Source organism: Nothobranchius furzeri, chromosome 13, assembly GCF_043380555.1.
Source record: "Nothobranchius furzeri strain GRZ-AD chromosome 13, NfurGRZ-RIMD1, whole genome shotgun sequence".
Taxonomy (NCBI): domain Eukaryota; kingdom Metazoa; phylum Chordata; class Actinopteri; order Cyprinodontiformes; family Nothobranchiidae; genus Nothobranchius; species Nothobranchius furzeri.
The window spans coordinates 23466161-23490772 of NC_091753.1; the positions used below are offsets into that span (position 1 = coordinate 23466161).

The 24612-nt window shown below is 43.6% G+C and overlaps 1 protein-coding gene across 7 annotated transcripts in view; it reads right to left on the reverse strand.

The window, feature by feature from the left end:
* The window catches only part of bcas3 (BCAS3 microtubule associated cell migration factor), a 458753-nt gene that overhangs the window by 341953 nt on the left and 92188 nt on the right, over positions 1-24612 (reverse strand). For all 7 annotated transcript variants that reach the window (XM_015952051.3, XM_054743434.2, XM_070543406.1 and 4 more), the window contains 2 exons: positions 20809-20942; positions 12315-12648 (listed from right to left, as the gene is read on the reverse strand). In XM_015952051.3, the coding sequence (XP_015807537.3) occupies positions 12315-12648; positions 20809-20942 (468 nt within the window). The remainder of the gene's footprint in view (positions 1-12314; positions 12649-20808; positions 20943-24612) is intronic.

Consider the following 24612-nt stretch of genomic DNA (forward strand, 5'->3'; position numbering starts at 1 on the left):
TGTGTGTGTGTGTGTGTGTGTGTGTGTGTGTGTGTGTGTGTGTGTGTGTGTGTGTGTGTGATAGGAATATCTCTGTATAATAATAATGCTTTGAACTTATTTAGCACTTTTTAGGACACAAAGACGCATTCACACACTGCTAGTGATGGTAAGCTACTGTGTAGCCACAGCCGCCCTGGGGCAGTCTGACAGACGCGAGGCTGCCATTTGGCGCCATCGGCCCCTCAGACCACCACCAACACAGGCAAGTTGGGTGAAGTGTCTTGCCCAAGGACACAACAGCAGAATACCCCAGGCAGGAGCTGGAATCGGACCCATGACCCTCCGATCGTGGGGCAACCCGCTCTGCCACCTGAGCTACTGCTGCCCTACTGCTGTTTAGTTTAACTTTATTTTTAAAATAAAAATGAATAACATTCAAATGTACTAAAGTGTTATTCTCAGTGGGAATCTGATCTAATCAAGCTTAAACAGACACAAGTATGAGTGCATAAGTCTTAACTTTAGTGAATCTCAGGATTATTAATGGGGTTGTTATTAATAGTCGGGTTGGCCTCTGAGGCTGAGCAGGAATTTAAAACTCCAAACTGTCTCTCCTCTAGGAGGCATGGCTTCATATCTGATGACGTTGACTTCAGTGTTTATTATAAATTGTTGTGAATTCAACAGAAAACCTGTTTTCAGTGATGCTGACTCCACTGTTCATGTTAGTTTTAGCCAGGAAGCAGAACGTCTTTAGCAGCTGTGATAGAAAACACATCAAAGTGCTGAAAGAGACGATGAGATCAGAGAAATCTAAAACCTCCGTTAAACCTGGCTGCCCTGATGTTTTTAGATAAAAACACAGCCACCCCGGCGCTGCTGCTCTGGCTGCAGCAACTACATAAAATCTCCCTTCACAAAATGTTCTTTGGTAAATAATAATTCCACAGATTTTTTTTCGTTAGAGCTCTTATTTTGTAAACAATTGTGACAAATTTTCCTCACCAACTATATTTTTAAAACGCACTGGCAGCATGCCAGGAGAGAATCCTTTAACCATCACTGCTTCGATGCAGCCGGCTGCTGAAAACACAACTCAGTTCTGGGGCTTCTTGACATAAACAAGGAACCTCATTAGTTATGTTGGATCATGTATCAATCAGAATAAAGAAATACATAATAAACATAATAAAAAGTTATTTTCTTTAAATTGTTTTGTGCTTTTATGTGTGAAGATTGCTAAATACACTATAAAACTGTAATATAATATGTGGTATAAATTCTAATAACTTTATAAATACAAATGTGTTTTCAATATATATAATATTATATATATATAATATTATATATATATATATATATATATATATATACATATATATATGTATATATATATATATATATATATATATGTATATATATATATATATATATATATACATATATATATATATACATGTATATATATATATACATATATATATATATACATATATATATACATATATATATATACATATATATATATGTATATATATATATATATATATATATATATATGTATATATATATATATATATATATATATATATATATATATATATATACATACATACATATATATATACATATATATACACACACACACACACACATATGTATATATATATATATATATATATATATATATATATATATATATATATATATATATATATATATATATATATAGACACATAAACACACAAAAACAAAATAGGTAAACAAATGTAATATGTTTCGCATAATTTAATTTTTTTACCTTCCTCATTTCTTTTTTCTTGTTTTATTTTCCATTTACTTTTAGAATTATTTAGTGAAATGAATTAAATAAAAAAAAAACAGTGGGGCCAGGACCAGAACCTGGATTTAGAACCAGCTGATTGTGTGATAACTGAAAGCTTTTGGCTTGTCAGAGGCTACACTCTCACATGCTAGACATAAGCTGGAAGCCACAAGTGCCTCATGTGTGTAATAGCAAGCCAGCTTTATTTCTTTATCTCTACCTTACAATTTTGCAAATCAAATAATGATGAGTGCAGCGGCGAGTGATAAGAGGGTTAGTGGTTGTGGGGATTGAGTTATTAGGGTTCGGATATGAGCGACAGAGGTCTCTGTTGGAGCCCGAATGCCTGCCAAGATACATATTCCTCTCACTGTGTATTTTTGGTTGCTTTAAGAGCCTTAAAAGTAGAGGGGATGGCTAATTTTCTGAGTAAACAGCTTGTTCGATTGCTGTGCGGTTTTGCGCTGAGCTCTCCGTTTATTGACTCAAGCCAAGCCGGGCTCTGCCTCCTCAGCCGACCACAGGCAGGATCTGCAGACGGAGTCAGCACGAGCCGCTGACACTCGCCCACCTCTGAAGGCACACCGCTGCTGGGCCCGGCGGACTGAGACGTCCTGGCTGCATGCAAGGCTGAGCAAAAAGCGCTTAGAAACATCAAACACACAACATCTGCTGCTTTTAGGAGACATTTACTGTTTTACACCGATGAGCAGTTTGCTGCTTAGATTATTAAAAATAAATCCTGAGATTTAACTCCACTGTAGTAGGAACCCATCTAGTCTATAAGAAATATCAATTTTAAGAATCACCGCTGTTGAGAGGGAAAAACACATGGCAGATTATTTAGATACAAGCAGAAAAAGAAATTCAGTTTCCTTAAACAGGAAACAATCAGGCGTCTGACCTAATGAAGGAAGTGCCTAAACACACACACACACACACACACACACACACACACACACACACACACACACACACACACACACACACAGGTTAAAAGTTATCCGAGTCTGATCCTGAAACATCCTTTAAGAGCTGAGCTGCGGAATCAGTAATGAAAGCGACAGCAGGAGGAACGGGCGGCTCTTCATCTGCTGACAGGTTTGCATCGAAGCTTCAGAGCAACAAGTCCAGCTTCAGCAGTCTGTTCTGAGCCCGGCTGAATGCTTCCACCCCGCAATGCTGGAAAAGCTGGCCTCACAGCGCCACACGGAGGGCAATGCTGGTACTACAGAGGACAGACGTGTTCACCCTCATTTTTACTATTTAAATGAAAAAAGACACACTACGGGACCTTTATAGCTTTTAAAGATGGGCTATGAATCGATTCATAATCTAAAAGACTTACAAAAGAATGCAGAAGGCAGGTAAAATGTCACCAGAGAGCTCTTTACAGTGTTTCAGCCACTGAGACACTAATGGATGACAGGTCACCATCATGACTAAAGCCCGGTCTAAAGCTTCGGTTTGATGCAGCGTGTTCTCTGAGTGACTTTTAGTCACTTTTTGCTGTCTGATGTCCAACAACCACCCAGCCGATACACGGTTCAGCGGGAGGCTGTGTGTAAACGTGTCACACACCAGCAGCTATGAGGTAATGCTTCCTCCACTTGGACTTGTGCAGAGTGTTGGTGTTTTCCACCGCAGGACGATGACTGACAAACAGGGGTGGTGGGGGTGTTGGAGGAAGGGAAGGCCAAGATAAAACACAGTCCAAAGTTAAATAAGCACGCCGTCAGCCTCTAATAGCAGAGAGGAAGTGTCCCTTTATCAACAAGTGAATTAACAGTTTCCCATCACACCTTGTTTTCTGCCTCCCCCGTTTTCCCTCTGAAGCAGCGCCAGGGCCCAGATGGCCTTGTGATCGGACCACCGGGGCTTCTGCTTGGTGAGGAAACAAATCTCTTGCTCTGACTAACAGCCAGTGTTGATGTTTTCTGCTCTGGACGTGTGTTCCTGGTGTGGCGTACACACGTGAAAGGTACCTATGGATGTAAGGCCTATAAACACACGGACGCAGCTGTCCACGGCAGCAGGAACAGCAGGCAGAGCGACTAAAACAGTGCATCAGTAGATAACATCTCATTTCTCCCTACAGCAGAGAACCCAAAGCCAAAGTCAGATTTGTGATTGTTAGGGTTAGTTATGCTAACCCTAACCCACATAATTAAAGATGGAGACCACCAATAAATGCATAAAACACATGACGACCCCTGACCCAGTGTAGGGTAGCTTAAAACACCTGAAAGTGAACTCATCTAGAGCAGAGTTCACCTGGTGTTCAGCTGATGGGATCATGAAACAGTAAAATACTCCACATCCAGCTGCAGCGCCACTGAACTGGTTTAGGTACTGGTTTAAGACTCTGACCAGCACCAGAACCCTCTGAATATGTAAACGATTTCCATGCTGTCACTAATCGGAAACAGACCCAAACTAGATACGAGTTTAAATATTTAAGGATTCTAATCTCGAACGTACGGCTCATGAATGTCTACATCCCAAAAGCTGGTCCAGTTAGAGCAGCATGCTTTGACTGTGTCACCTGTAGGGCCCTGCGGTGATGGTGTACAAACGAGTTCCAAACACTTCAGATAAAACCTCGGTCTGTTTATTACACAGAGGAAAAGCTCTGAGGACAGAAAAACTGTCCTGTGGACAATCATCCAGGGACTGGCTGTGGACCGGGGACACAAATAGCAACCCAGAACTCAACAGTGACGAGACGACGGCCTACTGCCGCCTCTATTTTTAGGAGTGCCGGCAGCCTGGGCTGGCAGCTTGAAGAAGGATGTGTACTTTTCTACAGTTCCTTCCCAAAAATCAACGCTGTCCTCACCGGAGACAATCACAGAGCAGCTGTTGTGGCTAGGTGGCCCGGCCCTGGCTCGCCTCACCCTGCTACTCTCTGCCAACCTGACAAAACCGCCTCCACGCCTCAAAACTCACACCCGGCTCACCAAGACAGGCGGAAGGCAGACACAAAAGCAAATGCGACTCAATGTGTTTGCATCCGGTAAAAAGTGGAGAAATGATGGAGTCTTTATCACTTTAGTGGCATGGGAGCTGTTGGAGAGAACTGGAATTCTAAATGTAGACGTGTCAGGAAGCCCTGAAGTGAATTCATCTTCAGAAATAACAGGCACACAATTATATGACCTCACAAAAGGGATGGTGGACTGAGAGTGACCTGAAGCCACTTTTGGTTTTTGACCCTCAGATCAGCTTACTTTGATTTGAATCATCACAAAGACACTACATCTCCAGTCTCAGCACTGAGGTAGAACCTTTAAGTATAAAGTGAACTGTAGAGCGTGAAAAGCAGAACACATTAGAGCCAAGCCAATAAATCAGATAAACAAATCACATTGTGGTTTCCTGACCAGAACTATTCACTTGTTTGCTTTGTGGTTTGTTGGATCTGTAGACTTTAGACCAGCAACATCTGAACAGACATAAAACACATAACTGGACAAAAGCTTTTAGGGTTACTGGCATTCAAACATCTGGTGGTACTGATATCAGATATGAATAAATCGGGATTAAATTTTTTAAAAGACCTACGGAGGACAACCCTGCCTCCTGCTTTGGGCATTTTGGTAATTCTTAACAAAGCAGTCAAATTAGGATCACTACACCCTACAGCTTTAGTGATATTTGTGAACACAGCTCTGGAATATTAGTAAATATCAGGTCCATACAAGTTGAGGTCATTTTGCCATTTGTGCCGAGGTATGTTCTAGTAGACTATTTGACTATTTGAGTGAGGTTACATATGCTAGCCATGGAAGACAATCTTTTGCGTAAGAGACAATGTTTGGAAAACCAGTCTATATTAAAATCCCCTAGGAGAAAAATATCTTTGTTTTCCTCAGACACGCTGTCTAAAGTGTCACATATTTTTTTTCTAAATAACACACGTGAGAGCTGGGAGGCCTATAACAGCAACCAACTAGAAAAGGTTTACAGTGAGGCATGTGGATCTGAAGCCATAACATTTCAATTTCAGCACACATTATATCATTTGTTGGCAAAACTGCAGTATTGTCCTTAATGTATAAAGCTACACCCCCGCCATATTTATCCCTGTCTCTCCTGTGGAGATTATAACCATCAATTTCTACGACAGAGTCATCAAAATATTTGTATAAATGTGTTTCTGATAGAGCCAAAACATGGATGTTCTCTTCTTGCTACTTCATCAACCTTATTTCTAAGGCCCTGTCCACACGTAGCCGGGGATCTGCCAAAACGTAGATATTTTCCTACGTTTTGGCCTGTCATCCACACGAAAACGGATCTTTTTAAAAACTCCGGCCAAAGTGAAGATCTGCGTTTTCTCCGTTTTGGGTGTCTGCGTGTGGACGGACAAAACCGGAGTTTTAAGGTCCGCAACGTCACTTTCCGCAACAAAAAAATGCTGACATCACGTGTGCGACCTGTGTTCACACTAGCCGACAGCATGGATGCCCTCAGAGCTGCACTCGCTTTATCAATTGTCCAAGCGCTTTTTGCTTGTTTGTTTTTGCAAGCGGAATTACTGCTCCTTGCGGAAGACCACAGATGAAGGGCGAGGTTAAGAACGGGGGAAGTACTGCCGCCTACAGGTCTGGCATGTCCTTAACAACGTATTTATCCGAGTACGCGTGGACAGAGTTATTTTTTTAAACGAGGTGGTGTGGATGCAAGTTTTTGGAGGGGCAGATATTCGTTTTAAAAAAAAAACGGCTACGTGTGGACTAGGCCTAAGACCGCACATATTTAAATGGCTGAGGATTAGGTCCTTTTTAGAGAAATTTACCAAAGGGGTTTTTGTTTCCTTATTAGATCTCGTCTCTATTGATCATAAACAATGATTGAAACATCACTTAGTTTTAAATCAATGGGTGCTCACAGTATTATTCCCTTTCAGCTGATTCAGCTTTTTGTCCGATGACCAGCTTGTCATACCTTAGCCATGCTCTTTCACCTCTTTCTCTCGCAGCTTTTAGTTTAGGCCAGAGTTCTTTTCTCTTCTGTTGCACTGCCTCAGAGAAATCTTCATTCATGTAGATGTTGGCCCCCTTCAGCTTTTTGACAGAAGAGGGGATGAACTGTTTGTCTTTTAAACAAAGTAAATTCACCACAACTTTTCTTGGCTTTCCTCCCTCTTGGTGATGACCAATCCTCTGGACGCGATCCATCTCAATCTTGGCACCTTCTAGCTCCAGATTATTTTGAGAATATTTGTTGAACCTTAACCTCCAAGTCCTTAGATTTTTCTCCTTTAGCGTCTGGTATTCCATCAATGACGATATTTTTCCTTCTGTGCTGATTTTCCATGTAATCCAATTTTGCAAGCATTTCATCGATGTCTTGTTTAGACCTTGATATCCCACTTTCAAAAAATTTTGACTTGGCTTCAATTACCTTGTGTCCTGTTGTCATCTCCTCTATTTTGCTTTGTGTTAACTCCAAACTTGTCTTCAGCTCTTGTACGTCTCTCATCACGCCATCCAGCCTCTTGTTTGTTCCGTCTATCACCACTTGAATGAAACCTTAAAAGTTTTCTTGCTGAAGGTGTAACATTTCTATGTAGAATTCCTTCTGCTGCTCCAGCGTCTGAGTAAACACAGCCATGGTGACACCCGTCTCATCTTCACAAGGCGCAGCTAATTTTGGAGGCACAGTTTCTTACTGCGATGTTGCGGTGGTGGCTGATGCGTATAGATGATGAAAGTAAAACAGACACCCCAGCTCCTCCTGGCTGTTGTAGATAGATGATTGAAGTGTAAGATATTTCAACTTCCTCTGGCGCAGGCCAATCTAGGACAATAGGCCCAGAGGCCTCTTGACTTTTTACAGCCAAAAACTATCTTATCAAGCAATGATATAGTCCTCGAATAGCACTGGAAATAAAGTCCATATATTACTTGATTCAATGGTAGAGTACTTCTGATGTTAAAAAATTAGGATTCCGGAGATATCTGATAGATTCTCTACTCTGGTGCTCTGCTCTGTGTTGGGCTGAAGGTCAGACAAAATCCCACTAAGACTATTGTCATATTGTAACACTTTGCTGAAAACAACTGTAGCGTATGAAAGCCATGGAATGCAAAGGTTAAGACACTGTCCACTGTCAAACACAGCGGTGGCAGCATCATGGTGTGGGGTGTTCCTCCATTTTGGGCACAGACACCAATCAAGGAGGAAAAACAAAGTTGTCCACTAGATGGGGTTAGTACGTTGAGTCACATTTTTATGTGACTCAAGGTGGTACAGCTTCTTAAAGGGACATGAACATTGTCAATCTACACACATCTTTCATTTTAATATTATCTAATTTATTGACATGGGAAAAATTATCTCGATAAGAGTCAGAAATTTTGATAACGATACATTTTTGATTTATTGCCCAGACCTAATGCATAGAGATGTAACCCAGACCAAGTCCAAAGACCTGAACCTGAACTCCGATCAGTTGTAGTGTCTGTGGTTGTGATGATGTTCACTCTAGCTCACACAGTGACTCAGCATATTTCAAGAGATAATATACCCAAACAATGGACTTCAGACATGTTTAACATCAGCAAATGTTATTTTATGAATGTATTCAGCCTGGATTAAGTCTGCATTATAGTGCAAATTGTTAAAGCTGCAAAGGCACATTTACAAAACAAGCTAGCTTTTCAACACAATCACAGAACTCTCAGCCCTCCAGTTGGCAATCTCCCCAGACCACGTCTGCCTGATATGGAAACCCGCATCGCCAGAGGAAACGAGAGAGTGCTGAGCCTCATTTTTCTAGGTCCAAATGTCTTTTTGTTGTCCACAACTTCAAATGGTGTCTACCACATAAGTGGTAGCAGCCAGCTATTTCTCCTCTGACATTACTGAGCTGCAAATCTCTCACACCAGTGGCATTTAGTTGTAAAATGCAAATGCGCGTAATGACGGGAGGGCCCAGGTAAATGCAGAAATACGGTGGTCCAACAAGGCTGACAACCAGATGGTCCGATAGTAGCTTTCGGTCCAAGCCGTATTATTGGTGGTAGTTTTCTGACAAATGTGAGAAAACTACTCAATTTTATTTGCAGTTTTTTTATCTACATGCAATATTTATAGCTATACTACGGTGGAATGTTTTAAGAGGTGTGAAAAAAGGTTTTAAGCATTTTTGCATTGCAAATTTGCTGTTGTAGCTTCAACACTGTATGTGTGTGAGTGGTACATGAATCTGTGTGACTAACACTAATAGGAACATGTTTTCATTTCGTTTGTTTTGACAGTTTGCTCATGAAAACCTAATCTTCATCCATGGTCATGAAGTATCTGACTTCATAAAATAGTAGTCGCTGATGTTTTCAGAGGCTTGTAACACTAGAAGTCTAACACGGTTCTTACACTGAGGGTTTTGGACCTTTCGGTCGACTGACTCTTCAGACTCAGGCCCAATCTGGAATGAATTGATAAAACCAGTGTGAAACCTGACTTTAATTTCCTGAGAACTACAAAATCGACAGTAAAACAAAGTTATGAAACCCTCCAGTTCTCTCCAAAGGGCGTTGTCTGACCCACTAAGCCTAAACATCTTATCACATATATGATCAAAGCTGCAGACAGGTTATCTCCTTCAAATGTGCACGTTTGGCTAGGTGTCACTGTGAAAACTAATTGTTGACAGGTGGTCTTAATGTTCTCCTTTGAAACTAAAGCGTGATTTACGAGCAGGCTTCCTAAGACCTGGCTTTCAGCGCTGCTACTACAAACTTATCTGTCTTTCCTTAGGCCAGGATCTCCTACCCAACCACCATCCCCCACCCCCCAAAAAACTATTTCTCTTTTTTCTCTATTGCACCTCATTATTTAGCTTTTTCACTTTCGCCTCCTACCCCACTTTGATGTGGCTGACCTGCTCCATTTCTCATCGAAGCAGTCTGCAAGGACAGAGGTCCTGTTAAAGTTTGATGACCAGCGACAACAAAGTTAATTAATTAATTAATAAACACACACACACCTAACTCTTTTTCTAAAGAGACAATTGGTCTGAAAATGGTTTCCGGTAAAGAAAGAACAAAACTCATCTTTCGGTGCATACTGGCATATGTGTAGGCGTAGACCGGCGTATTGGTCGGCCAATATATCAGACCAATATTGGACATATTTCATATATCGGCATCGATCAATATACCTCCCTAGTAAAGCTGATTTAAAGTCAGGCACATCCCTGGGGAGCCCGGTGCCACTGCAGAAAGTGTATTTTTACGTTCCTGAATATCATCTGGTTTATTAAATGCTCTAACAATTATTTCCAACTAGATTTTCTTTTATTTAGCAGTTTTGAATACTTAGTACTTGGTCGGTTTATTGATTTGTTTGATTACCTTCAGATAGACAGAAGTGCACAAAATCCAGATTTAAGAGTTGGTTAAACTCAGCTTCTGACATGTTGTAATAACTGATGTTATCAGTGACATTTTAGCCTAAGAATAGGGTGGAAAATGTCTACATATCGGCCATGAAAATATCGGCAGCACACATCACCTGACCATGACCTTTACACATCGGCATCAGTATCGGCAATAGCAGAACCGATATTGGTCGACCTCTAATGCGCACACATAACAGCACGTGGATCTGACAGTAGAGAGGGAGAGAGCAGGGAAGCTAGGGTTAGTATTTGTTTATAAAATACTTGATTACTAGTTGCAGCGCTACTACTCTCAGGGTCACCCTAGACAGAACCTAGTAAATGTGTGACTTGGCCCTTGATGCGTGCTAAGAAGGTTTAGGGTTAGGGTGTGGAGAGCAGAGTGAGAGACAGCATTAAGTCAGGATTTACGTCTGCCTCATGAGCCGCTACGGCGATCAGGAGTGAACCCAATAAAACTAGCATGTTAGCCTCTGAAGGCTACTTGAAGGAACAAAGGTGGTATTTGTTAGATTTGTACCTACCTGTCAGATGATATTTATGTCCATGGTGTTTTAAACCTACATCATAAACAGAGTTGTGCCAAACACACGAGCTACATAACCCTAACCCTAAAACATGTTTGTGTCTGCAGGATTAGGTTTAAGCAGAACCCTCGTGCACTCTTCCTCCTCAGCAGGACAAACACATGTGGAAAATAACATGTAAATGTTTTAAATAACAAAAGCTGCTGTTTTCTTTGCAAATTCCATTTACTATAAGTGATAAATATTTGCTACAACCTTTTGGAGATATTTTGATACACTTCTGCACCTGCACTCCTCATGGGTCCACGTGTTAAATCAGAAAGGACCCAGTGCTTTGCAGGTTTTTGCATATGATATTTCTGTAGTCACAGGCTGATCAGGGTGACGTGAGTATCGGACCCAGAGTGGAAAGCAACGTGAAAAAGAACCAGGTTTTGCTCACAGACTTCTGAAATCTTCAGATAGTTAAATAAAACAAAACTGTTAATAAAATATGCCATAAATCTCATTCTGTTACGTAGAAGTCTTCATTGGTCATTACCAATGATGGGTACTATGAAGTGTTTACAGAGTCCTGCCCCTCAATCAGCAGACCTATCAGAACTCAGGGACATTCCTGGAAGCCAATCACTAATGAGAACTGTGAGATTTTACTTTGACCAGCACCTCTGGGGTCAGGCGGTGCAGCTGGCACAGAGTATGTGTGTACATGTGTGTTTTTGTACACAAAATCACGCGCAGATCGAGACTAAGAACTACGGATGATAGAACCTTCTCTGCGATGGTTCTTGTTCTGTGGAATAGCTTGCCCCTTGAGGTTGACAGCTGACACCATGGCTTATTTGAAAGTATGTCTGAAAACACATTTGTTTGTTTTGGCATTTCACTGATAAAAACGCAGCAGGCTTCCCTTATCCTTTTATCTGCGATTGTCTATTGTTGTTTTTATTCTTTTGTCATTTGTTTTTATGCATTTCGACTCATCTGCCTGTGGTTTTAGTCTCTTGTAATTGTTTTGTCGGCTTTTAAAATTTATTTTTAATGCTTTTACTTTGCCTGTGTGCACCACTTTGGTGCAACAGCCATTTAAATGTGCTGTATATAAAAAAAAGTTGACTTGACTGAGACGGTGGACGTGTCCTGTAATGGTGTTGGACAAACAAGAGACGGGAGGGAAGTGGAAAGAGTCCCTAAAACTGGACGTACACACACACGCACACACACACACACGCACGCACACACACACGCACGCACACACACACACACACACACACACACACACACACACACACACACACACACACGGCTCTAACTCAGATTTTGTAACTGGGCGTCTCTTTTTGACCCTGTTTCAGTCATCCTTCAGACAGAGGAGAGTCCAGTTCTAATGACAACCTTTATGATCAGTGGAGCCGAGCATCATTCATCACCTAATAGTTTTACACATTAGCACGTACGTGTGTAAACATAATCAGGTGTGAACCAATCAGAGTCCTGGGTTCTGTTGTTTACCAAATATGTCAGACTACCAACACCTGAATAGAAACAAGTTGCGACAGTGGCTTCTTACCATGTAGCGGAGACCCAGAAGGGCTGCTGGAAAGGCCAGGTATGGGACTACAACGTCCCCCAACACCACCTCCTCCTCCCAGAATGCAGCTGCTTCCTCCAACGCCTCCTGGACCCCCTCCTCCCAGTGCAGCCGCCCTGTTCAGCTCCTGTTCAATCTCCTCCAGGCCGGCACTCTTTTGGAAGCGGGACACCCGGTTTACCACCCGCGGGGACATGTGGGTTCGCGCGCAAGGTGCTCCACCATAAGGGTTGATTGGAAACACATGGGTGGTGCCACGGAGGGTGCTGATGGCAACCCAGCGACTGTCCTGGCTGAAACACATGTCCTGGACCTGGACAGAAAACATGAACCGGAAGACAAGACAGATAAAGCGGGTCAGATATGTGGTACGATGAGCTGATGCTGTCCAAACCAGCCTCTTTCTGTATGAAATCGATGAACTGTGTTAAAAGTATGAACGAGGACATGATTTCACCATCCATGTGTGAAAAACTGAAGACCAGAAAGATTAAGAAACAAGAAGAAAAGCATTCGTAGTACAGAAAGGGTACAGTCCAGAGCCCACTTAGAAACAGTTGTTCATGCCTTTATTACATAGACTGGACTACCGTCATTTGTTGTATGCTTGACTAAGTCAGGCCTCAATCATGAGGTTGCAGGCGTCCAAAAATCTGCAGCGAGGCAGCATCAAATAAATAGAAGCACACCACAGTCTACTTTTGGAGTAATTTCAAGATCTCGATTCACGCCGGGCAGTGCTCCATCCAACCTAGCAGCACTACTGCACAGACATGTCCCATCACAGTGGGCTGAGTTGGGCTTACTCACTGTCCCTTGCACCAAGCATGAATCAAGGCATCATAGGACCGTACCAGTAGCATTGGCTATCAGGCAGGCTCCATCACTGCTTGGACTTTCACCACAGTGCTACCTGACTGAATCATCTCATGGATGTCTGGTTTAAATTTTTGAATCGGTTTGTTGTCCTGCTCCTTTTAACGGTTTTGTTTGCTTTGGTCTCTTGAGCCTGGTTTCAGTCGTTAGGCCGTGGTCAGAGCTTCGGACCACCTTGACGATTCTGGAAAGAACTATAGAAGATAAGATGTTTTATTGATACAGATGCTCACCACTGCTTTTATTGTTAATTACCCAACTGTTTATTAAGAGAGTACCAAACTGATCAATTTAATTCAGATGTGTTAATAATATACTATATAAATGTTTTGTATTATTTTATCACAGAGGCCTGCAGAAAGAGCATCAACCAGACACTGGGTTGGTTAAGGTGCATCAGATGGTGGTGGGATCAAACAGGAAATAGTTTAAAGGTGGCCATCAATTAGAGCCTGTTGGGTTGTAAAATATAATGATGGCGCCCTTTGTTTGTCCACCAGACACGGTTTGATAGGATCTCTCTGAGCACTTCAGACATGTAGGAAACCAGACAAATGGGCTACAGGAGACAAAGGAGGCTAAGAGGAGGGCTAATGCGGAACGGCGAAGCTCTGAGGTGACAAACTGATTAGGTGTTCGTTAAACCAGCTCCAGCCCTTCGTCATGCTAGTAGCACACAAACAAAGAGGCTGGCGAACATGAACAGGGGTCCAGGAGAGCGTCAGGAGGAGGAATGTAAAACTCCAGATTTCAGTAGTCTTTTTAATCTCCTGCCAGGTCATTCCAGGTAATTGTCCCCAAGCATTGACAGTTAATGGGGTGTCCTCTGCATACCAGACGGTTCCTTTGCTCCGCAAAGATGAGTGAAAGAGAAGGCCTGACCTCTGCTGTGCCTATTAGTGGTGGCTCAGGGACGATAAGGGCCTACTTTGTGTGTGTTATAATTGACCATAATGGACCTGTCAGGGTTTCAGCTGTAAAGACTCTTTCTGTCAGATCCACTCTGGACGGGAGCAGCAGCATGTGAAGGTGGCTGTGTTTGCACACCCACAGATACCCAACAGTTGTCCCACGTTATCTCTAGAAGATGGAATTCATCTGAATTGAAGCCGTATGAGGCGGAGGTGTTGATGTGGAGGCAGAGCATTCCACACATGCTGCGGTCTCGCACGTTGTCCTTGATGACATCAGTGACAGACGGACGGACAGATGTCACTGAGATGTGATTAACCTAACCTTTTAAATCAGCTACACCAGTTAGCAGGACTTGGTGTTACTGTTTACCTGACAGGAACCTCTCAAGGAATGATGGGAATGTGAATCTGATGAATGCAGGGATAAGAAGAGAAACAAAACAGCTCAACGTGAAGGACAAAGTCAGCTAAACACGAACAAACTACCTGTTCTTTGTGGGAAGTCCACTAAACCGCTGCAACAACAGCTGAGCCTACAGGTACTAAAGCATAATTACATTATAAACAAATAGCTCTCAAGAAAAATGCTGACAATTAATCCAACCTATGTATAATGACAATACCAGAGTGCTAGTTTATCAAAATTACATGATTAGTGATGAAAACAGAGCCTCCAAATAATTACAATAATATTCTTCTAGGCAAAAATAAATAATAAATACAAGTTTAATAATTGTGGCCATTTCATGGAAAATCCACTTTTTGGAGATTATTACCACGTGTCATTGATATTTCCTCATCAAAAAGAGATAAAACAAACCCATTTTTGGCAGCATTCATGCATTTTCCTGTTTCAGCTGCACATTTTGAATTTAACTTTGAAAATCTTGTAAAGCATTAACGGAGGCCCTGCTCCTCTCCCGGAAGCTAGTCTGGTCTGAAGGTGAGTGGTGTTACATAGCAGACTTGGTAGTCCGGTGGTTAGAGAACTGGGCTGCCATTTAGTTTTGCACAGGTTCACCTCTCGTAACTTTTCTTCCTTCTTTTTCAGCTACACTTGCCAGTATTATGTTTTCAACCCTTAATTGGTAAACAGTTTAGAATATAAGGAATAATCAGTATTTTTATTTTTTTTATTTATTTTTTTGCTTTCTTTGTTTATTTAGCCAGTGTGAGTCCATGTGAGATGAGCAGAGTAAATCCACTAAAATGCTGCTTGGAAATTACCGAATTTAAAGATCTTTAGAGACACGAAACATTTTACTGAAAAAAAAAAAAAAAAAAAAACTTAAATATATTTAGCATGTAACTGGTGGTACGTAGGTGTTTGTCCCTGAAGGGATTTGGGGGTTTTGACAGTTTTGACGTTTGTAAGCGAACACTTCCTACTGCTCTGTGAGTTTGCCGCGTTGATTCTGCCCTAACAACAACAGCCCACACAACTTTCACCCACAGGTTGCAAAATCCCACATTTAGAAGAAGTGAACAAACATCCCGACCTCTAGTGAAACTTATCTCTACAGTCTGATTCAGCCACACCACTAAAAAGACTCTGTAAACTTTACAGTCCAGGAGCATCACCCCTGTAACCTCACGGAGCAGCGTTCTGGTCCGCCATGGTGTGTTTACAGCTGTTATCGGCTGCAGGTCTGTTTACCTGGCCTCGGGTCACTGGCAGCCAGCCACGTGTTTGGTGCTGGAGACAGATAAGGCGTCTCTCCACCCACCTAGCTGCAGACTTTATCACTCTCCACTGCGTTTCTGAGTGTGACTGTGAGTTTGCGAGCTTGTCAGTGAGCACGGACTGATAACCTCTGACCTGAGCACCAGGCCGCGGCCAGCATTCGGTGTTTACAGCGGTTCGGATCAAAGCGGGCTTGGAGTGCAGCCGGTCAGCGAACCGAGCTGCAGACAGGTTCTGAGAGTTTTTGTGTGATGATGTGTTTTACCAGTCAATAATGCTGAACCCAACAAGGCCTTAGGGAGATCAGCTGAGTAGGCACTTTTACAAGTCTTGGTGGAGAAGTAGAGGAAAAAAAACTCTTCTGACTTGGTTGGCACTGATTTAGTTTTGCTGTTTAATTGAAATTTTTTTTTGTACAACTTTAAAGAAAATGTTTGGAGTTCCAACGCGGACGTTCTGGGGTTGTACACGACTGGGGCGTAACATCTAACAGCCACAACAGAACAGAGTCATAATGTTCTCCACACCAAACAGCTGCTTCAGAGTAACGAGCAGAACAATAAAGATCTGATCTGCTGCAGCAGTGGGGAGCAACATGCTTCCTGTATGGCAGGCTGTTGTCGTGACTTACACTTTTAAATGGACCACAGAAAACTATTAATTTATTTATTAGTTTACTAGTATTTCTAACTATGCTAGAACATTGTTAAAACAATGACTAATTTGGAAAAGAAATTAGCTTAAAACATTTTTTTCATGCCTCTTAACAGCGATCAGAAACGGTATCAATTGCTCAATAACTTTTCAAAAATATTCCACAACAATCTGTTTTTATAAAAATAGACTTTGTTTAATTTTTGTGATATATTCTGTATTATTGAACAGTGATATAATGTTCTAAAATTAGCTAGATTATTCTAAAGTATCTTACAATTATCTATATTATTCAAAAATAACGTTTATTTAACTTGTTGATGTGTTTTGGGATTTCTTTTACCAGAACAGGAACAACGTCCATATTTGAGCACTTCATTTTCTCGGACTTTCTGCATGAAAATAAATATTTTTGAAAATTGTAACAACTGAAAAACACATGGTTATGGACTATACAATAACACCCTGGGGTTGAAATGTAAAACATTTAAATACTTTAATGAGCGTCCTATAAAAGGTTAGAAGGCATGAAAAAAATGTTTTAAGCTAATTTATTTTCCAAATTTGGTATTGCAGCTTTAATATAATAGCTATATGCCGTTTAGATATTAGACACCAAGGCAGGTGAACTATTCCTGTTTATGGATCACTGTGACGTGATTTGATCAATGAGTTGTGAATCCTCTCCTCTCAAATCACCGAAAACCTACAGTCAGGTCCATAAATATTGGGACATCGACACAATGCTAACCTTTTTGGCTCTATACACCACCACAATGGATATCAAATGAAACAAACAAGATGTGCTTTAACTGCAGACTGTCAGCTTATATTTGAGGGTATTTACATCCAAATCAGGTGAACGGTGTAGGAATTACAACAGTTTGCATACGTGCCTCCCACTTGTTAAGGGACCAAAAGTAATGGGACAATTAGCTTCTCAGCTGTTCCAGCCAGGTGTGTGTTATTCCCTCATTATCCCAATTACAATGAGCAGATAAAAGGTCCAGAGTTCATTTCAGGTGTGCTATTTGCATTTGGAATCTGTTGCTGTCAACTATCAAGATGAGATCCAAAGAGCTGTCACTATCAGCGAAGTAAGCAGTCATTAGGCTGAAAAAACAAAAGAAGCCTATCAGAGAGATAGCAGAAACATTAGGCGTGGCCAAAACAACAGTTTGGAACATTCTCAAAAAGAAGCACCGGTGAGCTCAGCAACACTAAAATACCCGGAAGACCACGGAAAACAATTGTGGTGGATGACCGAAGAATCCTTTCCCTGGTGAAGAAAACACCCTTCACAACAGTTGGCCAGATCAAGAACACTCTCCAGGAGGTAGGTGTGTCTGTGTCAAAGTCAACAATCAAGAGAAGACTCCACCAGTGTGAATACAGAGGGTTCACCACAAGATGTAAACCATTGGTGAGCCCCAAAAACAGGAAGGCCAGATTAGAGTTTGCCAAACAACATCTAAAACAGCCTTCACAGTTCTGGAACAACATCCTATGGACAGATGAGACCAAGATCAACTTGTACCAGAGTGATGGGAAGAGAAGAGTATGGAGACAGAAAGGAACTGCTCATGGTCCTAAGCATACCACCCAGGGCCAGATTAAGACTTTGTTGTACCCTGGGCAACAATATTCAAGGGCCCCATCATCACGACCCAAGGATCACCATAATGTGGTCACATACAGAATATTTTACTGTAATATGCAGTAAATATACTCAATACTTGAATGCCTGACTTCATGTAACCCGCTCAGGGTAACCTTTGACCCACCTCGTGTGGACTGACCAATGAGGAGAGGGTCTTAACTTGAGGCCCTCTCTTCACTGGTCAGTCTACAAGAGACTGACTCTCAACTGACGTTCAAAGTCATAGGCAGCGAAGCGTCTCTGTGCAGCGCAAAAGCCCGGGTGGACAGTTTGTTTAATATAGGGTGACCATATTTCCATTTCCAAAAAAGAGGACGGGGATCTGTGCCTATGACATCACACTATGGCAACGCCACACAACGCTGGGACCCATTTTTTTGTAAGAACTAAATTAATATCAGATTCTGCCAATAAAAGGGCTCTAAAACAATAAATACATAGCATATTTACTGCAAAATCTAATTTTTCTGCTTTAGTGCTGCAACAAGGTTTTATTAATAATAAATTATTATACCTTTTGTTTTACTACAACATCGGTAAGCTTCCTGTGCACAGATTATTAAGGATGCTTGTTTCAGCTGTGAGATTAGACGATAGGATCAATGAAAAAATAAGTTGTCACACACTCCATGGAAACTTTCAGAGAATCCACAAATAGTGGCTTTCAAATGGTTTTGTTACTTTTTGCAAGTTTAGAAAAGAAGCAGATGAGACAGCATGTCTGATAATTTAGTTTTTCATCTGATAATATTAGAACATGTCAGTGATGTCTGAGGGGCTTTTATAAACACCGTATAACTAACACTCCTGGAGAGGGTATGGATTACACAGAGGCTTCTGGGGAGCCCAGCTATGGGGGTGGGGTGGTGGTGGTGGTGGTGGTTGTGGTCATTTTGCCTTGGCCCCCAAAATGTCTTGAAACGGCCCAGGGTGTGTGACAGAGTTTTGAAGGTGATCTGAATTGTATCAGATGTATAAATATTACATGTGTATAACTTATTGTTTTGAAGGTAAAAACGTGTAGTGGAGATAAATCTACCTACATTTTACTTTTCAACACTTTGTTTTGTTTTCTTGTTTTTATTTAACTATTTCCTGTCCTGTCTGTCTCTCATCTTCCTGCATCTCCTCTAAACTATCCAGAAAAACTGCTGCCTGGGTTCTTACATTTTTACCTCATCATTTACTTTTGAGCAGATCAAAGGGATCTCCTGACCACAAAGCGGAGAGCGCGTTTTCGATGCTGCGTCAGTGAGGTGACATCACCGCAGCACAGGTGATGAGCTCCGCAGAGCGCTTCAGGCACAAATAAGACAGAAAGTAGAGAACATGTGCGGACATGAACGATCGTGTGTTAATTATAGTTTTTTGGTTGCGCCACTTTGAGAATGGACCGTGCGCTGGAAGCAGCAGCCTGGAGCGCTGCGCACCGATCATCGCTCTGCCGCTCCTGCTGAAGAGTCCATGAATGATAATATAGTAATATAGGTAGAAAACTTTTTTCCGGCTCTCCTGGATGTGTAGGATATACAGCTCCCCCATAATTCGATCCCTGCTCCTGGATGAAAAGCCGGACATTTTCATCAATACAAGAACCCGGACACCCGGACAGAGAGTGAAAAGCGGACATGTCCGGGGAAAACAGGACGTACAGTCACACTAGTTTAATATAAAGCGGGAGATTACAGATACAGTATTTTGCTCGTGCCCTTGCTGCCCTGGGCCCTTTCGAGTTTGTGGGCCCTGGGCAATTGCCCAGTTGCCCAAATGGTTAATCCGGCCTTGATACCACCTCATCAGTGAAGCATGGTGCTGGAAGTGTCATGGTGTGGGCATGCATGGCTGCCAGTGGAACTGGTTCTCTTGTATTTATTGATGATGCGACTGCTGACAAAAGCAGCACGATGAATTCAGAAGTGTTTCGGGCAACATTATCTGCTCATATTCAGCCAAATGCCTCAGATCTCATTGGACGGCGCTTCACAGTGCAGATGGACAATGACCCAAAGCATACTGCAAAAGCAACCAAAGAGTTTTTGAAGGGAAAGAAGTGGACTGTTTTGCAATGGCCAAGTCAATCACCTGACCTGAATCTGATTGAGCATGCGTTTCACTTGCTGAAGACAAAACTGAAGGGAAAATGCCCCAGGAACAAGCAGGAACTGAAGTTGCAGTAGAGGCATGGCAGAGAATCACCAGGGATGAAACCCAACATCTGGTGATGTCTGTGTTCCAGTCTTCAGACTATAATTGACTACAAAGGATTTGCAACCAAGTATTGAAATGTATAAGTTTGATTTATGGTTCTTATTCTGTCCCATTACTTTTGGTCCCTTAACAAGTAGGAGGCACATGTGCAAACTGTTGTAATTCCTATACCGTTCACCTGATTTGGATGTAAATACCCTCAAATAAAAGCTGACAGTCTGCAGTTAAAGCACATCTTGTTCGTTTCATTTAATATCCATTGTGGTGGTGTATAGAGCCAAAAATGTTAGCATTGTGTCGATGTCCCAATATCTATGGTCCCGACTGTATAAAGGGAAGCAGCCAGGCAGCTAACATTAACTCCTGATAGATTCTGATCCAGAAACCCATGTGACTTGATAGTTGTGTGTGTGTGTGTGTGTGTGTGTGTGTGTGTGTGTGTGTGTGTGTGCGTGCGTGCGTGCGTGCGCGTCAGACCTTGGCCTCGGTCTCTCCTCGATGCAGGGTGTAAAGGTGGTGAACGGCGCTCTGTGAGGAGGTCCAGGGGTGGGTGAGTATCTGGAAGACGTGAAAGTCATGGCCCAGCGTGTCGGCAGTAACCAGCAGCATCCCTACAAAGAGCAAAGCAGAATCAAGGTTGGATTAGTGTTTGTTCACATTCCTGTTAAGATTTGCTGTAAATGTTCAATTTGCGTTTTAATTAGAAAAGCTGTCAACTGATCACCACCTGGTGGTGAGTTGGATCAGATGGCAAGGGAACAGGCCACGTAGACCTGGCAGACCCAAACGCATAGTGAGGGTCTGCTGGGAACGCCTGGCAGAAGAACCTGTCAAGACGGTCTTCAACTCCCACCTCCGGCAGAGCTTTGACCACGTCCCGAGAGCAGTGGGGGACATTGAGTCCGAGTGGGCCTTGTTCCACTCTGCGATTGTCGAGGCGGCTGTTGCTAGCTGTGGTCGTAAGGTGGCCGGTGCCAGTCGTGGTGGCAACCCCCGTACCCGCTGGTGGACACCAGAGGTTCGGGGAGCCGTCAGGCTGAAGAAGGAGGCCTACAGGGCGTGGCTGGTCTGTGGGTCTCCGGAGGCAGCAGACAGGTACAGGATAGCCAAGCGGGGTGCAGCAGTGGCAGTTGCCGAGGCAAAATCTCGGGCGTGGGAGGAGTTTGGTGAGGCCATGGAGAAAGACTATCGATCGGCTCCAAAGAGGTTCTGGCAAACTGTCCGGCGCCTCAGGAGAGGAAGGCAGCAACTCGCTCACACTGTTTACAGTGGGGATGGGGAGCTGCTGACGTCAACTGAGGCTATAGTCGGACGGTGGAAGGAATACTTTGAGGAGCTCCTCAATCCCACCAATGCGCATTCCGAGGAGGAACCAGAGCTGGGAGGCCTGGGGATGGACTGTCCGATCTCGGGGGCAGAAGTTGCTGAGGTAGTCAAACAACTACACAGCGGCGGAGCCCCGGGGGCGGATGAGGTTCGTCCTGGGTATCTTAAGGCTATGGATGTTGTAGGGCTGTCATGGTTGACACGTCTCTGCAACATTGCGTGGTCATCGGGGGCAGTTCCTAGGGAGTGGCAGACCGGGGTGGTGGTCCCCATCTTTAAGAAGGGTGACCTGAGGGTGTGTTCCAACTATAGGGGGATCACACTCCTCAGCCTCCCTGGAAAGGTCTACTCCAAGGTACTGGAGAGGAGGGTCCGATCGATAGTTGAATCTCAGATAGAGGAGGAGCAATGTGGTTTTCGTCCTGGCCGTGGAACTGTGGACCAGCTCTATACCCTTGCAAGGGTGATGGAGGGGGCATGGGGGTTTGCCCAACCAATCCACATGTGCTTTGTGGATTTGGAGAAGGCTTATGACCGTGTCCCCAGGGGCACCCTGTGGGGGACGCTCCAGGAGTATGGCGTGGGTGGCTTTCTGTTAAGGGCCATTCAGTCCCTTTACCAGAGGAGCGTGAGTTTGGTCCGCATAGCTGGTAGTAAGTCGGACCTGTTCCCAGTGAGGGTTGGACTCCGCCAGGGCTGCCCTTTGTCACCAGTTCTGTTCATCACTTTTATGGACAGAATTTCTAGACGCAGCCGTGGTGTGGAGTGTGTCGAGTTTGGTGGCAGGAGAATCTCGTCTCTGCTTTTTGCGGATGATGTGGTCCTCCTAGCTTCATCCAGCTCAGACCTTCAGCTCTTGCTGGGTAGGTTCGCGGCCGAATGTGAAGCGGCTGGGATGAGGATTAGCACCTCCAAATCTGAGACCATGGTTCTCGACCGGAAAAGGGTGGCTTGCCACCTCCGGGTCGGGGGAGAGGTCCTACCTCAAGTGGAGGAGTTTAAGTATCTCGGGGTCTTGTTCACGAGTGAGGGTAGGAGGGATCGGGAGATCGACAGGCGGATTGGTTCGGCGTCTGCAGTGATGCGGACGCTGAGCCGATCTGTCGTGGGGAAGAGGGAGCTGAGCCAAGAAGCCAGGCTCTCGATTTACCAGTCGATCTACGTCCCAATCCTCACCTATGGTCATGAGCTTTGGGTAATGACCGAAAGAACGAGATCGCGGATACAAGCGGCCGAAATGAGTTTCCTCCGTAGGGTGGCCGGGCTCAGCCTTAGAGATAGGGTGAGGAGCTCGGACATTCGGGAGGGACTCGGAGTAGAACCGCTGCTCCTCCGGATTGAAAGGAGCCAGTTGAGGTGGTTTGGGCATCTGGTCAGGATGCCTCCTGGACGCCTCCCCGGGGAGGTGTTTCGGGCATGTCCTGCCGGCAGAAGGCCCCCGGGTCGACCCAGGACACGTTGGAGAGGTTACATCTCCAATCTGGTCCGGGAACGCCTTGGGGTCCTGCAGGAGAAGCTGGTGGACAAGGCCGGGGAGAGGACGGCCTGGAGCTCCCTAGTTGGGATGCTGCCCCCGCGACCCGGACCCGGATAAGCGGAGGAAGACGACGACAAATTAGAAAACTTTAGTCCATCACACAAGTACTGCAGATCCAGTAACTGCATACATAATGACCCGTTTAGAGATGCTGTCACTAGATAACAGAAGCTGTAGACACTCCAAAATTTCAGAAAACAAACAACATGTTTAAGCAGCTGTTGAACTGAACCTGGAGACTAGATGTTAGCAACAAGAGAGCAGCAGGATGGATGAACAAACCCTAACCTTCCTGTTGTGAAAAGTCAATGATGTCACTAGTATAAAACCCTACGTTATATAGAAAACACACACACAAACACACACACACACACACACACACACACGCATCATTGTGCCTTTAAAACAAACAAACCAGTCCAAAAAAACCCAGCTATCACTTGTTGCTGTCACAAAAACAGCTTCCCCTCTCATGATGGCTGGCTTTGGTTAAATGCAGGGCTCCAGTCGTGTGCTCCATTAGACAGAGACAAGATGATGAGTGTGTGTGAAGCAGTGAATCCTTAAATCCACTCATCATTGCACAGCTCTGGCTGTGCGGATGCACACGGAGAGTCAGTAAAACACCCAACCACAGCTCAGCACTGACGGGCCTTTTCATTTGCTTCCATTTTATTTGAAGCTTGTCAAATTCAAGAAAGTATAGGCTCTCACCATAAACAACATGCTCTACAAACCACACCAGAACAAACCTAGATCTCCACCGCCTCGGCGAAGAAAAAGGCAATCCTGCACAACACAACCCAGAACCCACCCCCCAGAACCCTCTGGGATGTTCCAAAGTGAATGAAAGCCCGGTCCGACTGACAACTTTAAGACTCAAATGATGATGTTTGTCACTTTCATCTGAGTTTTTCCACTTGGAAATGTTGTTTGAGAGCTGAAGCTGGTTTAAATTAGTGGCCAGGTACTAATGGTCAGCACTATGCCAACAATATGTACCCTGTACCCTAAATAAAGGAAGCAGAATATGTCCCACTAAAGGTGACTCATTTATTCACCCAAAACATATTTTATTTAGTTTAGCAGGAATAAAGGAGGCAGAGTGTTGGCGAACGGCGGAGTCGTGCGTGTGGATCATCAGAAGAGTGAAAAAAGGGAAAAAGCCAAGCAAAGTGGTCTCTGAGACAGTGGTTAGTTCTTCATGCTGTATCACAGCGACCAGAAAGCCAGAGCACTAAGGCCCAAGGCCTGTAAACTCATGAAACCCACACCCCAAACGAGGTGCCAAGCCACAAGAAGCGTTTGCGTCAGCTGGGGATCCACAGAAAAAGGGACGGGGCCCTTCTAATTATAGAGTCTGGAAACGGAAGCGCGGGGTGATTAGGAATTGAGGCGCTGTGGTCTGTTTATCTGGG